Genomic DNA, 15,487 nt, shown 5'->3' with positions numbered 1-15,487 from the left:
TTATTATGTATACAATATTCTGTTTGTGTGTATGCCTGCTGGCCAGAAGAGGGCACCAGACCTTATTACAGCCATGTGGTTGCTGGGAATTGAACTCAGGACCTTTGGAAGAGCAGGCAATGCTCTTAACCTCTGAGCCATCTCTCCAGCCCCTCGCAGTTGTTTTTCTTACTACTCCAGGTAATACCACTGTTAGCTTCTGTGTGTAGTACATACTGCAGTTAGCTTCTGTGTGTAGTGTGTACCACAGGTAGCTTCTGTGTGTAGTATGTATGTAGTATGTACTGAAGGACAGACAGCAGACAGGGGCTGCTGTGTTAACAGGAATAAAAATGACAGCTAGATCTAAGTCTTGTATTTGGAAAAATATTTTAGAAAATAAAAAAATAACCAGGATAGAAAATAATGAACCCTAATTTACTTATCATTCAAATTTAACAGCTGCCAATCTTAATACTCCCCTTTTCCTCCTATTTAGGAAATTTAAACAACTCATTTTAGTTCTGTCTCTAAAAGTTCATTAAAGTCCTTTCTGGAACACTAGTTATGTAGTGACTGTCTTCATTTACATTCTTAATAGTTACGAGAAAAACTTTTAAAGTCGCCTATAATATTCACTTCCAGCTCCCACTAAGCTCTTAGCAATGGAGAAACAGAATCAACACATCCAAAACAGTAGAAAAAAAGGACCAGGAAGAAAATCATCCTAAAAGCATAAAAACCTAGAGAAGGAACAATGTCGGTCAGGCACAGAGGTGTATTAAGTGACAGAGGCGACAAAGAGAAGAAAGGAGGAACATTAAGTAGATTTTTAAAAGCTGGCATTAGCAGGTAGGGAAAGTACTTAAGGGATTGCTGGTGGTCTGAGTGGGAAATTTAAGCAAAAAAAAGCAATTCATGAGGAATAGGGCATGCTATTTGAATGTATTTTAGAGCCAGTGGCTTACAATACATTGCACTGATCAAAACGTACATGAATAGCCACTTAGTGCTCTTCCAGCAAGAGATATTGGAGGGAGACTATCACCAATATGTAAGAAGAGCATAATTATTTCTTTTTAAATAGGAGTAAACTGTCACTTGAATATAGAATTGTGTGATGTACACATACATGTATAAGTGATACAAATAAAAATGCGTTCCTAGAAAAGAAACGCTATGAAATGAAACTTCAAATTCACTCGAGACAAAGGCTATTTAAATTATAAAGTAAACTATTGTATATGAACATGTTAGAGACATGTTAAAGAACCATGGTCTATCACTTCTTAGCCATTTAACTAATATCAAGTAAAGAAGCATTTAATTAAAAATGCTTTTTTAATAAAAATAAATTAATTAATTAAATAATTTAATTATTTAAATTGTGGTTTTCTCTTTTGGATATTCATTAACCCACAAAATACTATTGCCCAATCTCTGTATATTAAGCAGTTATATAAATATACATACACAAAAAACTATAAGCCCCCAGGGGTTGACAGTCTAAGTAGTTAACACATGATTACAATATATTTTGATGAATTTTAATTTATTTACATTTTGTACTTATTTTGTATGTATGTCCGTGTGTACGCGCACATACATGCATGCGCTGGTGCATGTGGGGGGTCACAGGACAACTTGATAAGGTCGGTTCATTCCTTCTGCCACGTGGGTTCTGGAGACCGAAATTAGGTCACCAGTGCCTTAGTTCCTCACCAACCCCTACCACAAGGAATTTTAAATTTCGGAAGGTCTGCAGGTGGACACAGACTGGTGGACTTCAACTCAGTGGAGTCAGAAAAGGTTTTAGAGAGGAGGTGGATGACATTTAAATTGAACCTTGAGAGCCACAGAATTTAGAAATAAGAAACAATTTCTAAAGCCTATACAAAGCTTTGTTAATATGTTAAAATGGGAAATATTTTTTCTAATATAGATTTGACAAGAAAACTATGTAGTCTATTTAAAAGTAAATTCAAGGTGTCAACTACATGGCCAATAAAGTGTTTGAAAATAGAACCATGCCAGATTATATTATACAATTTAGAACACCAGGAAGGAGACTATCAGGTCCCATGGGAGAATTAACAGGTTTCATTTAAAGCAAAAAGTGGGAAAGAGAAATATTAAAATAGGACTCAGCTTATTAATTTCTAGAAAATACAGTGTATTGTTGTACAAAGGAGATGTGATGAACCCCGAGAAGACAGGGGTTTCTAGCGATCCTGGGGACCAATAGGAAAAACTAGAGGCTGACTGTGAAATTGACGCTCTGCATGGAGCTACTTTAATGGAAAATGTAGTAACCTTAAAGATATACAAATAAAATCATGCCCTGAGATAGTATATACATGCCACTGAAGGTCTTACTATCATGAGAGTAAGCTGAACCATTTGGCCAGTACAGCAGGGTGAACTCTTCACTGATATAGCAATGTGATTATTTTACATTGATTTTTTAAAATGATGCTTGCTGGTGAGATTTAAAACATAGTTCATAGAAACCCTCTAAGTACCTGGATGCATCAAACACTGAAACTGATCCAGATTTTAATACAGTAGTTTCTTCCACATATGTAGAAAGAACGTTTTATTCCTTTGTAGCAGTTCAGTCAAGGTTGAGAGATCATTTGAGAACTGAAAATGCAGGACAGCACATAAGAGGTACTTAACAAACATTTGTTGAGATTGCTCTTTCTTTTCCAATCTACAAATAAGATAGAAAAGATAAATGAAGATCAAGTTAACTATGTGATGAAGTATATCTGAAATATATATATATATACATATTCACATATATGTAAACATGCACACACATACTCACCAATACTTAAATTTCCTTTTGTTGCTCTTCTGTAGTTCTATATTAGAGTTCAATTTTATTTTAAAAATATATTCACAAATTTAGCTCAAACAAGCAAATTTTAAAACACATGTTTTCTTTAAAATACTTGGCTGTTGGAAAATATTTATGAGTATTGGCTTAGATTTTTTTAAGTAGACTAATATAAATATTTGCTGATAGCTCTTGCTATTTTCAGATAATATGGGGGTAATATTTTCAAAAGGATTAGGTTTTAACCTGTGGAGTTAAAAAAGGTATCACCAAAACGGTTTGCAAATATTTTATTTCATTGTCTTTAATAAATAAAATGACTAATGAAAGTTGACTACTCAGGTAAATAATTAAATGATCTGAAAAATACACAAGCTAAATGTGTCTTAAATGCTTCCACATCTATAGAGGAGAGTGAGGATGTAACCTCAAATGTTCATTGGTTAGGGGGAGAGTAGAATCAAAACCATGGTCTCTCCAGATAATGAGTGTCATGTATGTGAGCTCGGACTTGGGCCACTAGACTACATGCTCGCTCCAAAAAAAAAAAAAAAAACTGAAAACCTAGAGCATATGAATTCTCCCTACTTTAACATCTTGGTAATATTTTTTAATTATTGTATTAGTTATACAAAATATATGTTCTAAATTCAGCTTCTAGTCATTGGGGGTATATAGTGTATTTTCTATAAAATTTAGACCTAAACTTACCTATTGTATAGAATAATAAATCAAACACAAAAAGAATGTACAGGAAGAATGGATTAATTTAAATGTGACTGAGGATTCAGATAAATCAATACATTCTGAATACCCCCTTGGGCCTGGTCCTATTCAAAGAACTGTAGTAGGATAAAGAGGTGTGCCTAGATATAAATAATAAATGGGATCTTTTAACATTTCCTCCCTTGGCTTCTAAACACACACAGAAAACTACCGATCAAAAGTGGACCCCTTTTTAGAATGAGGCACTCTTCCTATCATGCTAAGCACAGTTGCGGCAGTGCTAGATGAACAAGGCTGTGTAATCAGCCTTCCTTAAAGAACCTGGTCAGCTTCCTCTGTCCACCCAGGCTCCGCAGCCTCCATGGCAGAGCTTCCCTCGGCAGGTTTGTTCCATGTTTGGTGACAGCAAATCAGAGGAAAGGAGAAGGAAATGCAAGGGCTGGAATTGCTTTTCTGTGTGGCCAGACCCAAAGCTAGCAAAATGAGATGGCAGGAGATGGGGGCGGGGTAAAAGAGAGCTGGGCGTGGCCTCTGTGTCACTTAACCAAGAAAAGTAAAATACACAAGTCATCTGACATTCTCGTCACTGAGTGCACACCCTTTGAGACCAAACCACAGGTTTTACAAACATTGCATAACCTCCCTGAAATCAAGGAAGTAAAATTTTATTTTTAAAGAAAAATAAGAACTATAGCTTATATATATGGTACATAATTGAGTGCTGATTTGTAATTACAAAACTGTACAATATAAAAACAGAAAGATCAGAATGGGTCATAAGAATGAAGGCTTCCCTCTCTGTAGACACTGCTCATCGCTCTAATTTCTCTTTTAAAGGAAGCCAGAGGAAAAGAGGGCTTGTGGTTTTCCTAACTCTTTTGCATGTCTTAGCTGTACGTGGGGACAATCCACCAACCCTCTATTGTGTTCTAAATAAAACACTCAAATAAAAATAACAAAGCCCACGATTAAGCAAAATCCTATCAGTCTAAGTTCTGAGTCTGAGATCCAGCACATCTTTCAGTCAAACAGCAAGTGACACAAACACCTGGCCTTCAACATTCCAGAAGGACAAAGACTTCAAACACACCATGTATTTACCACCTACAGGGAAGGTTCCAGCTACTCCAGCATACTCAAACAAACATGAGAATGAGCATGCGGACCATCTACAATATACATAATTCATCCACATTTTCACACTCATGCACACGGACAGGATGATTTGAATCTTTTCTTCATTCCTTCCCACCTCCCCAGGACTCAACTCAAATATTCAGATTAAACGTTGGGAGTGGAGGGAGAAAGCAGAGCACATACAACACAATCAATGCACTCAGCCATTAACTGCTTTCTTCACATCAAGAATTCATAGCATAGTACAGTGTGCCCAGGCCACACAGCCGTCCATATATCCACAATGCTCTGTAGAAAGAAAGGTTGCCTGTGACAAAAATAACTTAGCTGAAGACATGAGTATTCTTTTAGTCGAGCTCTCTGTGTGCTGTTTATGTAAGCAATTTTAAAATATCACCATGGCCATACGCCACCTTTGAGGAAGGAAAGGCTATGTCAGGATCACAAACCATGATCACCGCTATATTATTATCACAAAGAGCAGCACTTCTGGGGGGGGGGGGTAAGTAAATAAAACAAAGCGGCTATTTGGTTGAAGACTATTCAAAGAAGCTGCACTCTCTTTCCCTACCAGCCTCGCTCCCCAGATCCCCATCCATTAGAATATCAACTACAGGCTCGGAAACCCCAGAGAGCCCATTTTTCCAGTGACCTTTCATGGGCCCCTTGGAGACAATCCACCGCTCAAGTTCTTTTCCCTTGGCCAAAGTTACTTTCTCTATCTCTCAAGTTAGCGCTGCGGTTTTCAGTTCTCATCATAAACTTTAAAATCCGCTTCTCACCACTGCGGGGAGAAGAAACTTTCAAGAAATATAGTAGAAGGGTTCTAAATTCCTGGGTGGTCACTCACTAAGCCTTTAAAGCGGCTTGCCACCTTCTGCATATCAGCTCCCCCACACACACACCTCTTAAGAAGTTAAGTTTATCCACCAGGGTAATAATTACAATGGAACTGATAAACACCGGATGGAATGAAGAAAACCAACAGACGCCATTTAAAGAAGAGGCAGAAAGGACTGTTATTGAGCATGTGCTGGGCGGAGGACGATGTGCCTGGCATATCCTGGAACAGAGCATGATGAGACACTTAAAGCAGACATGACAGTCACAGGCTACCTTTCTGTCCTGACTCACTGACGAAAGCCTAGCAAGCACCACTGCTTCATTTAAGTCCTTTCTATAACACCACCCTCTGTTTTCAAAGAGGAACCTACCAGCTCCGTGTTTCGGAGCAAAAACTACGTTATAAAGAGAAATATAAATTCTTCTTCCAACTCCCTGGCATTTCAAATGGAAATGTAAAAGATGCATTTAAAAAGCGGTATCTTCTAAATGCCCCTTACCTGGTGAATCCTAACATTCTGCATCACTTGGGTCACACTGACTCAACACTGAGCCAAAATGAAAGCATGCTCCCCCAACTATGGGGCCGGAAGCCAGATGGTGAAACACCCACCCACCTGCGGAACCAGCTTACAACCAAAGGCTGTCTGTGTTACGATCCTTCACAGGGTCCCGGGGCAAGACTGGCGCCACACTGCAGACCACCCGCTCCCCTTTGGAACCCTCACATTTCACGGCTGCTGTCTACCTGTGCGTCACAGAGAAACCTAAGAATTCATTTTCTGGAAGAATTGACAAAGTTTGCCCAAAACTCATCCCTGAGTGACTCTACGCCTCTGTACAACCCAACCGCAATGTAAGAATATTTGATTGGTTTGATTATTGAGTTCTTGAAAATGCACTAGGAGACATTACATCTGACACAGAAAAAAAAGCACTACTGGAAAACAAAGAATTTTCTGCTTTTTGACTAGTAAAATGCATTGCTTCCTTATTCTTTAACAATTTGAGATTTGTATCACAGCTTCCAAAGAAAAACACTTCACTTGGAAGTTAGAGAATACTTTTTTAATTTATTATTATTTTTTATTGTATGTGCATTGGTGTTTTGACATGGGTATCCAGTCCCCTGGAACTGGAGTTACAGACAGTTGTGAGTTGCCATATGGGTGCTGGGAATTGAACCTGAGTCCTCTGAAAGAGCAACCAGTGCTCTTATGCTGAGCCATCTCTCCAGTCCCATAAAGAATACTTTTAAAAAATGAAAGTAATGTTTTTTCATACTTGTAAAAGTAATATAAACCATAAAATTCAAACAATCCTGGGAAGCATAATGAAGACAAAGCAAATTGCTCATAATCCCAACAAAGCACTGAGCACTGAAACCTGCTCTGCACAATCCTAGTTGTCCACAGACTGTGTAGGTTACATACTTGACAGGAACAGTCCACACGTGGGCTAGGGGATGCCCGCCATGCGTGAGAACATGAGTTTGATCACAGAACCCACATTAAAATGGTGGGCATGGGTACACACTTGTCTTAGAACGGGAAAGGAGACAGTAGGCTCGCTCCTTAACCAGCCAGTCTTGCCTAACTTTGATCTCCAAGCCCATGACAGACACCGCTTCAAAAGAGGTGGATGCTTTTCCTGAGGGTGAGGATGGCATCCAAAAATGACCTTCTCTGCTTGCTTCATCTCTCTCCTTGTCTCTCTGTCTCTGTCTCTGTCTCTGTCTCTCTCTCTCTCTCACACACACACACACAGAACTCCAGTGCATGTGTATCCAAACATATAAATTACACACACATATATAAGTAAATAAATAGGCCATATTTACTATACTGAATTTTTTTAAGACCTAATTATTTTTATAAGTGTTTTGTCTGCCCACCTGAAGAAGGCATCAAATCCCATGGTACTATAGTTAAAGACAGTTTTAAGCTGCTATGTAGGTGCTGAAAATTGAACTCAGGACTTCTGGAAGAGCAGTCAGTGCTCTCGACTACTGAGCCATCTCTCCAGCCTCTACTATACTGATTTTTAACTCCATATGTTTTAGAGATTGTCCACAGCTATATAGTATTCCATCGCATGGGGTATCCATTATTAACAAGTCACCTAAAATTAAATTTCAACATTCATTGTGCTGCAGTGCATCCCTTTACTTATAGCTTTATATAATAGTGTCATTGTTTTTCAGAAAGGAAATAGCAAAACACTAGATACTTAAAATTGCTAAACAAGCCAGGCAGTGGTGGCACACACCTCTAATCCCAGCACTTGGGAGGCAGAGGCAGGTGGATCTCTGTGAGTTCAAGGCCAGCCTGATCTACAGAGCGTGTTTCAGGACAGCCAGGGCTACCCAGAGAAATTCTGTCTAGAAAAACAAAAATAAACAAAAAAATTGTTAAACAAACTGCCAGACCACCTCTGTAACAGTAAACTATCGCATGCCAGTCTGCAACTGGCTTCCTTCTGCTGCTTATCCCAAGAGCGCTCTCTAGAGAAAACACTTCTGTCAGCATAGACGTCATGCCATCATATGCCGATATAAGCTGATGCCATTTGTCATTGACACTCCAACTTCTTGATGCTGCACTCTGCCCCCAAGACAGGGTTTCTTCTCTGTACAGTCCTGGCTGTCCCGGAACTCACTCCTTAGACCAGGATGGCCTCAACCCCAGAAGTTCGCCTGCCTCTGCATCCCGAGTGCGGAGATTAAAGGTGTGTGCAACCACTGCCCAGTTTATTGATGCTGCTTCTTTTAAAAAGTGTCTTTAAACTTTTAGTCAACCTATTTATTAATCTGTAAATCCCAGGGATTTGGATTACATTTAGAAGGGCATCCCTGTCTCAATATAACAAATGGATTAATCTAAAATATATGGTAATGTCAGCTTCCAATTAGGTATTTTCTCCAGCTTGAATGTATTCTGATATAGAATAAAGGAGGGAAGTTGGCTTTGTTATTTTTTAATTCCTAGTTAAGTGTTCTCAAAAGTATTGATTTTAAAAAAAATCTTTTCCAGTCACTGATATTCCATCTTGTTCACAAGTCCCAGATGCTGACATCTGTGAGAATCCTATACACTGCTCTAAATCAGTGATTTGCAGTGTTGATGCATGAGTGCCATACTGTTTCAGTTATGATCGCTCAGCGTTGTGTTTGCATATCATAAGGTCATGTGAAATCTTTAGACAGGAAAAGTATCTACTACCTTGTATTACTTTTTAATAATCAAAGAACTAAAGAAGTTCAAGAATAATGATACCAACATTACTAATAAAAATACAGTATTTATAATCACATAGGCCTTAACATCTGATATGTTCATCATGGTACAAGGTAGTGAGTGCTTCTTAGGAGTAAGAAATTGTTCAAAGACTCCCTGGAAATTACACATCAAATGACTTGCACAGCGAAATCCTAATTTCACATATACTTCCCATGATGACACCTTTTAAAACAGAACAGTGAGTCATGTAATTTGAATAATAAAAACCCAGAGATAGAAACTGGGGTTCAACCTGAAGGTCAGAAAATCAAGAGTCAGCCACTGGCTCTTACCTCTACTTCAGTCTGGAATGGAGATCCTGCCTCCTGAAATCTCAGGATGAGACTGTCTGTGAGCTACCCCTCCTGTTTTATATTCTTCTCTAGGGCTGGGATTAAAGGTGTGCACCACTGGGATTAAAGGCGTGTGCTGGTTCCTATGGCAAACTAGTGTGGCTACTGGGATCACCACTGCCTGGTATGTAAGGCTGACCTGTGGGGCTGTTTTACTCTCTAATCTTCAGGCAAGCTTTATTTATTAAAGTACAAATGAAATATCACTATAAAGTGACCTATAAAAGCCAAAAATTTCTTATTTCTTAATTAATCTACTTTACTTAAATATATGTGCGTGTGTGTGTGTGCATAGACATATAAAGCATGGATGGACATAGGTCACAAAACACACATGTGAGTAGGATGACCATGTAATTCATACAGAAATCATGTATGTGTTTATATATTGTTCCTAAGGAGACTAGCCCACACTAGATGTGCCTGGCTGAGATGATAAGCCAGCGGAGACAGCAGCCCTTCCCCAGGGCAGCAGCCACTATCGCCCAGCAGAACTGACTGGGAAAGGCCAGGGGAAACAGTCATCTAGAGTTGCCCATTGAGCTTTTTATTTTCCCACTGAAGGGCTTCCCCTGCTCAGCTTCCAGCTTCTGCATTCCACTATAGGCGGCTTACATCATGGGATGAACAGCAGCCTCTGGTGGAAACAGCTCACATTCCAGCTCCTCTCAAGGGCATGGTGTTTCCTCTCAGCTGTTCTGCCCTCCTCGCTCCCTCCCTGCAGAGTTAGCAAGCTAGGCCATCCCAGGACAGGGGCTGGGTTTGAAGCAGAGGATCAATTTACCAATATAATGTACATTACACGTGGATGCTTTGCAATCTGTTATAGAAGACAATGCCTGTTTATGTCACATGCGCTATGTATGTCTATAAATGTCATGTATATAATATATTAAAACTATTCAAACATAACTTTGAAGAAGAAAACATTTTTATATTCAACCTGGCCTTCTGAAGCTTTGGTAATCCTGCAGAGTGTATACTCAATATACCAAAATAATAATGCAACATGAAAACTAAAAATTCATACTGTATTTCCATAATGTTCCCTTTGGTTTCTTAAACGTAGATAAAAATGAGTAGATAAAAATCTTAATAAGAATATTCCCTCTGGTAAATATTTGATTACTAGTCTAAAACAGATCAATTTTAGGCGCCTCCTAAAACAGATCCTGCCAGACAAGTAGAAAGAATGCAGGAAAAGGCTAGAGCTGTATGCGTTAAAAGTTCAGGTGTGCTCTGTAAGAAAGAAGGTCTACAAAAATGTTCAGGAAGCCCAGGAGACATCTACCAATCACAGGGTCCTCTCATAACCCAAGCAGAAGCAGGAAAAAAACTGAAAGAACGGCACAACAGGTTTTACTATATAGTCTCTAAAATGAAGCGGTAACATTTTTAGTTGTTGCAAAAATTCTGACTAGCAGGAAAATATTGCAATAATATATAACAACTATTAGCTAATATACATTACATATAATATATGTGATAACAAAATATTATATAAAAGTCTACATTTATAAAATTATTTCTGAATTCTCACGATTTCTATATTCCTAGTTAGTACAGAATTATTATTAAATTAAATTACTAAATTATACACATACTACTTATATGTATATATGTTCTGTGAACATGCAATAAATGATATGGGAAATATTGATTCATCTATTCAGGCTGTCAAAAGAAAGTATACTTTAAGAATATGCAAGTGAGCTGGGTATTGGTGGCACACGTCTGTAATCCCAGCACTTGGGAGGCAGGGGCAGGCAGATCTCTGTGAGTTCGAGTCCAGCCTGGTCAACAGAGCTAGTTCCAGGACAGACTAGACTATAAAGAAAGACACTGCCTCCAAACAAAAAAACAAAAAAACAGACAAAGAAAATTCATTTCAGTAGAAGAAAGGGATAAGTTTAGAAAAAAGGGCATTAGAGAAACGGAACCCAGTGGGGCTTCTCTGATGAGAGGTCAGGGGGACTGGCAGGAAAGAAAGAAAACTCTGCCCACAGGGAAACAGTAGCAGGAAGCCAGCTGGGTGCTTCCCTGATAGATGCTCTGTAGGCTGGGTCTTTGAGCCAAATGTGGAAGCAACCCTCACTGGCCTCACTTCTCCCTAGCTCACAACTTGGGTTGGTACTGAGCATATCCTCTCTGCAGAGCAGCCTGGGTATCTCAGGAAGGATGCTCTTGAGTAACGGGAACCAAAGAATGAAACAGATATGCCTCGCCTTAGGGAGGTGACTAACATAGTATGTTTTCCACAAAAGCCAAAAGAAATACACAAACACAGTGTTGGGGTCCTACACAATGAGTCGGGATGCAGAAATGATGAATTCTGCATGAAACTTTTGTTTCTTTCTGCAGTGAAAAGGCAAACCTAGGTACTTGCGAACAGTAGGCAAACACTCTATCATTACATACCATATCCAGCCCACCAAATCCATCTTAATTTCCTATTACAACATTGAATAAAAGTCAATTAGTGAAAATATATCTCAAGATTATAAACCATTTTAAGGTTGGATGTTTACATACAAAGCATAAATAACAAAAGCAAGTACAAAGACTATTTTCTTTTCAAATATATTAGGAAATAAAAAAATTTTACATTATAATTATTTCCCAAAATTAGGGAGATTTTTTTCCATATCTTCTTGGAAATTCTGGAACTAATATTCATTTTATCTCAAGCATATGATGAGCATGAGACGGATAACTCTACTACATGACACCCGCGTTGTATTCACTGGGCATGCACAACATGATTCTAAACTATTTCAACTGTTTTTATTATTAAGTAATATTAAGTTGAAGAACATAAGTAATTGTGCCCATCACTTCTACCATGAGAAGCTTCTTTCCTCATTGTAACTATCCCCTGGCATTTGCACACGAGTTCTATAGGAACTGGTATTCCTGGGCATAACTTCAAGGCCTTAAAGGATCAGAACCATTCCTTTACTTAAAGCTAGAAAGACAAAACCTGACATTTCAAACAAAAACAAAATACATTCAAAGATAAGGAAAAGTTTTATATTAATGATTGGCAAATGCATTATACTAGAAATAAATGAATGAACGTAAACACATCTCAAATGTTTATACAGAGAAAGCTTAGTTATTATTCATGACGTGCTGGTTATACTGTGCTCTAAAAGAGACTTATGCTTGTAGCACCCTCTGCTGGGCTTTCAGCTCACAAACGCAACCTAGCAACACTAATAACATCAAAGACTTAAGTACCAAGAGAAAAACTACTTTTTTGTCCATGTGCACTTTAAGATGATGATTATATGAAAGCTGCAACTAGTATTTGCTATGCTGAAATAAGGCTTGACCTATTTGTCCATTAAGTAAAATTTCAATAGATGTTCTCTTGAAGAGTAAATATATGATCACATAAATTATAGACACATCTATCTATGCTGTGGAAGTAGAACTGTCCAGGGGAACAAAAGGAACTAAGAGCAGCTAAGAGGGGCAGGAACAAAGACAGGAGGAGAGGATGAGAGACAGTACGCTCCCATGAACAAACATTAGAGAGTAAAATGTTGCAGAAGGACCGGGCAATGACTCGGTGGAGAATGTACTTGCAGCACACTCACAAGGATCTCAGTTCAAATCCCCAGAACCCATGGAAATGGCAGCTGGGCCTGGTGGCCCGTCTCTAACTCATGTAAGCGGCAGCTGGGTCTGGTGGCCCGTCTCTAACTCATGTAAAGCGGCAGCTGGGCCTAGTGGCCCGTCTCTAACTCATGTAAAGCGGCAGCTGGGCCTGGTGGCCCATCTCTAACTGTGACACTAGCACTCAGGAAGGCCCTAAGACTAGCTGGGTAGCTAGGCTGGCTGAATGGCCAAGCTCTGGGTTCTGTTACAAGACCTTGCTTAAGTGAATAGGTAGGGACCAACAGCAGCGGAAGGCTCCTGACCCCGGCTCCTGACCCCAACCTCAGGCCTCCACACACATGCATACACACATACAGCCGTTCCCGGAACGTACATACATACACCACACATGCCCACAGACACTCGCATGCCAAAAATAGTTACATAGGAAGAGAAGTCTTGATATACATTGCTTCTGTTACTATACCTGCCACTTGGCAATATTTTCAGGCTCTTAAGTCTCTATTATGATAATGCATTTTGATAAGCAATTTAGCTTTTTATCTAATCTTTCTGGCTTTTTAGTTCAATCAAAATAGTTCATTTTAAAAAATCAAAATAATTCTTAGGGTCTCCTTTCAAATTAAATTTATTTTAAATTAATCCTTAACAACATAAAATGTTCATATTTATAAACAAATATGAAAAGGAATGATACCAGAGCAATAAACAAATAAATAACTAGTTTCCACTTATTGAGTATTAGCTGTGAGAAACAGGGTGCTCTCTGGTGTCTGTGTAATCTTTAAAAATGAATAAAGTAAAGTCCACAGAGACTATAATAGAAATTGCTTAAGGTAAATTTCTGAGTGAGGATTCCATTGTAGATGTGTCTCACTCATTCTGAAGTTTCCTACCAAACAACAGACAGCAGGAAGAAACATCCTCAACACACAATTTCTCCATTTATCAGCGCAACAACGTGGGGGTGTGGTGGTGGAGAAAATGGTGAAGAAGAATAAGACATTATTCACATGTGAAATAATAATTTGGACCATTAGGAAACTACCTTTATCGCATGTAGTGCTGCCAGCTAGTGGCCCTAGGTCGCACTGAGTCAGGAAAACAGCACTCGTTCTAGGCTACTAAACTAAAACTTCTCGACTTCACATTCCGGGATCACGTTCTAAACCTGTGTGTGCTCAAGGCTGATGTAAGGATATTTAACATTATTCCAGTACACTCTACCACCATAGCATCCATCCCTTCACCGGTCCTTGCCTAGCTCCCAGCAAAACTACGAGGTACACCCACATCAGAATTCAGTAAAGGCCAGTACACATAAACTAAAAGGTAATCTATTACTACCCATGCAAAAGAAACGTACATCATTTTAAATATTTTAGGATAATTTTAGAATACTTACAGACTCCTTAGTGACAAAATATAATTTTTCTATACAAGCAAGAGCTAGCCAAAATGTGGTCATAGAACAAAACTAATATCTATTATTATACATTATTCAATTCAAATCCATCCATTTGGTAAAACAATTCTAGTTGCAAAGTTTATCATTTAAGTATAGATAATAATTTATTATATATTTCCTCTGAAGAAAAAATTGAGTTCTCTTTAAATTTGAAATGGTCATATTTTACTATTGATTCATTATTTTGCTAAGTATCCTGTGCAACAAGTTAGAGGACACACACAGCTCTTATCATGTTATTTAACTGTGAGGTGATATATTCTTGGCTGATTTCTTTTCGATCATCATATGACAGTATTTTAGAATTGCTTAAGTGAAGTTCTCAGCAGAGAAATAGATCACCAATTAATCAGAGGCTTAGTCGAAAATATAATATATGCTGTAATAGTATATAAACAAAACCTTGGATTTTAAGTACATCATGAAGAACATGTTCTATATCTAATCTGTTTTAAAAAGCAAATCACCCAAAGCCAGCAGAAGCAGACCAACAACTTGATCCAAAAAAGTCCCAATGGAAACAAGAAACAAAAGGAACAGTACTGGAGAGTCCAGACTTCCTTCCGATCTATGTTCCAGCACACACACAAATACACACATCGCCATAAAGTTTTTGTGAAAACTGCCACACACCCTTTAGTATGCATCGCCTATGAGGCATGTTTCACAGCTAACAGCACCAAAAGTTTCTAATATGTATGTATATGTGTAAATACACATACATAAGAATATATGTATTTATGTGTGCGTGCACATACACATAGAAATATATACACAGTAAGTATAACAAACAGCAGATAAAAACTAAAAGTTGCTTTTTAAAGCACTGAATACATTTTACAGTTAACATATAACTTACAGACATTTCCTGTATTGTCAAAGCTGGTAAGAACATCCTCAACATTCAAGGATCCACTATTAAACCTGCAAAGGAATAGAGCATTTTATTTAACATTTCTGAAATAACAGTATGTCTAATCCTCTTTTAAATCTCAGAGCAAATTGTGATATATCCAATGTAATACCCAGCATACATCTTTGGAAGCCCCCTCCCCCTTGGTCCAGACTCCACCTCTGGGAAAGCCCGCCAAGAGGTGACCCCTTCCCCGGGGGAGGGTCAAAAAAGCCCGCCAAGTGGTGGACCACTCCCACAGGCTATTTAGGCTACTGCCCAGAAAAGGAACATGTGGTCTTTGGGTACTGTGTGGTCCCCCTGCTCGCTCTCTCTCTCTCTCTC

The 15,487-nt window shown here is 38.6% G+C and overlaps 1 protein-coding gene across 1 annotated transcript in view; it reads right to left on the bottom strand.

Annotated features, from left to right (window-relative positions):
• The window catches only part of Camkmt (calmodulin-lysine N-methyltransferase), a 392,436-nt gene that overhangs the window by 356,046 nt on the left and 20,903 nt on the right, over positions 1-15,487 (bottom strand). Inside the window, exon 3 of the mRNA XM_013348967.2 lies at positions 15,110-15,174. Within this exon, the coding sequence (XP_013204421.2) occupies positions 15,110-15,174 (65 nt within the window). The remainder of the gene's footprint in view (positions 1-15,109; positions 15,175-15,487) is intronic.

The sequence above is a fragment of the Microtus ochrogaster genome, chromosome 16, assembly GCF_000317375.1.
Source record: "Microtus ochrogaster isolate Prairie Vole_2 chromosome 16, MicOch1.0, whole genome shotgun sequence".
Lineage (NCBI taxonomy): Eukaryota > Metazoa > Chordata > Mammalia > Rodentia > Cricetidae > Microtus > Microtus ochrogaster.
This window is presented reverse-complemented; position numbering and strand designations above follow the sequence as displayed.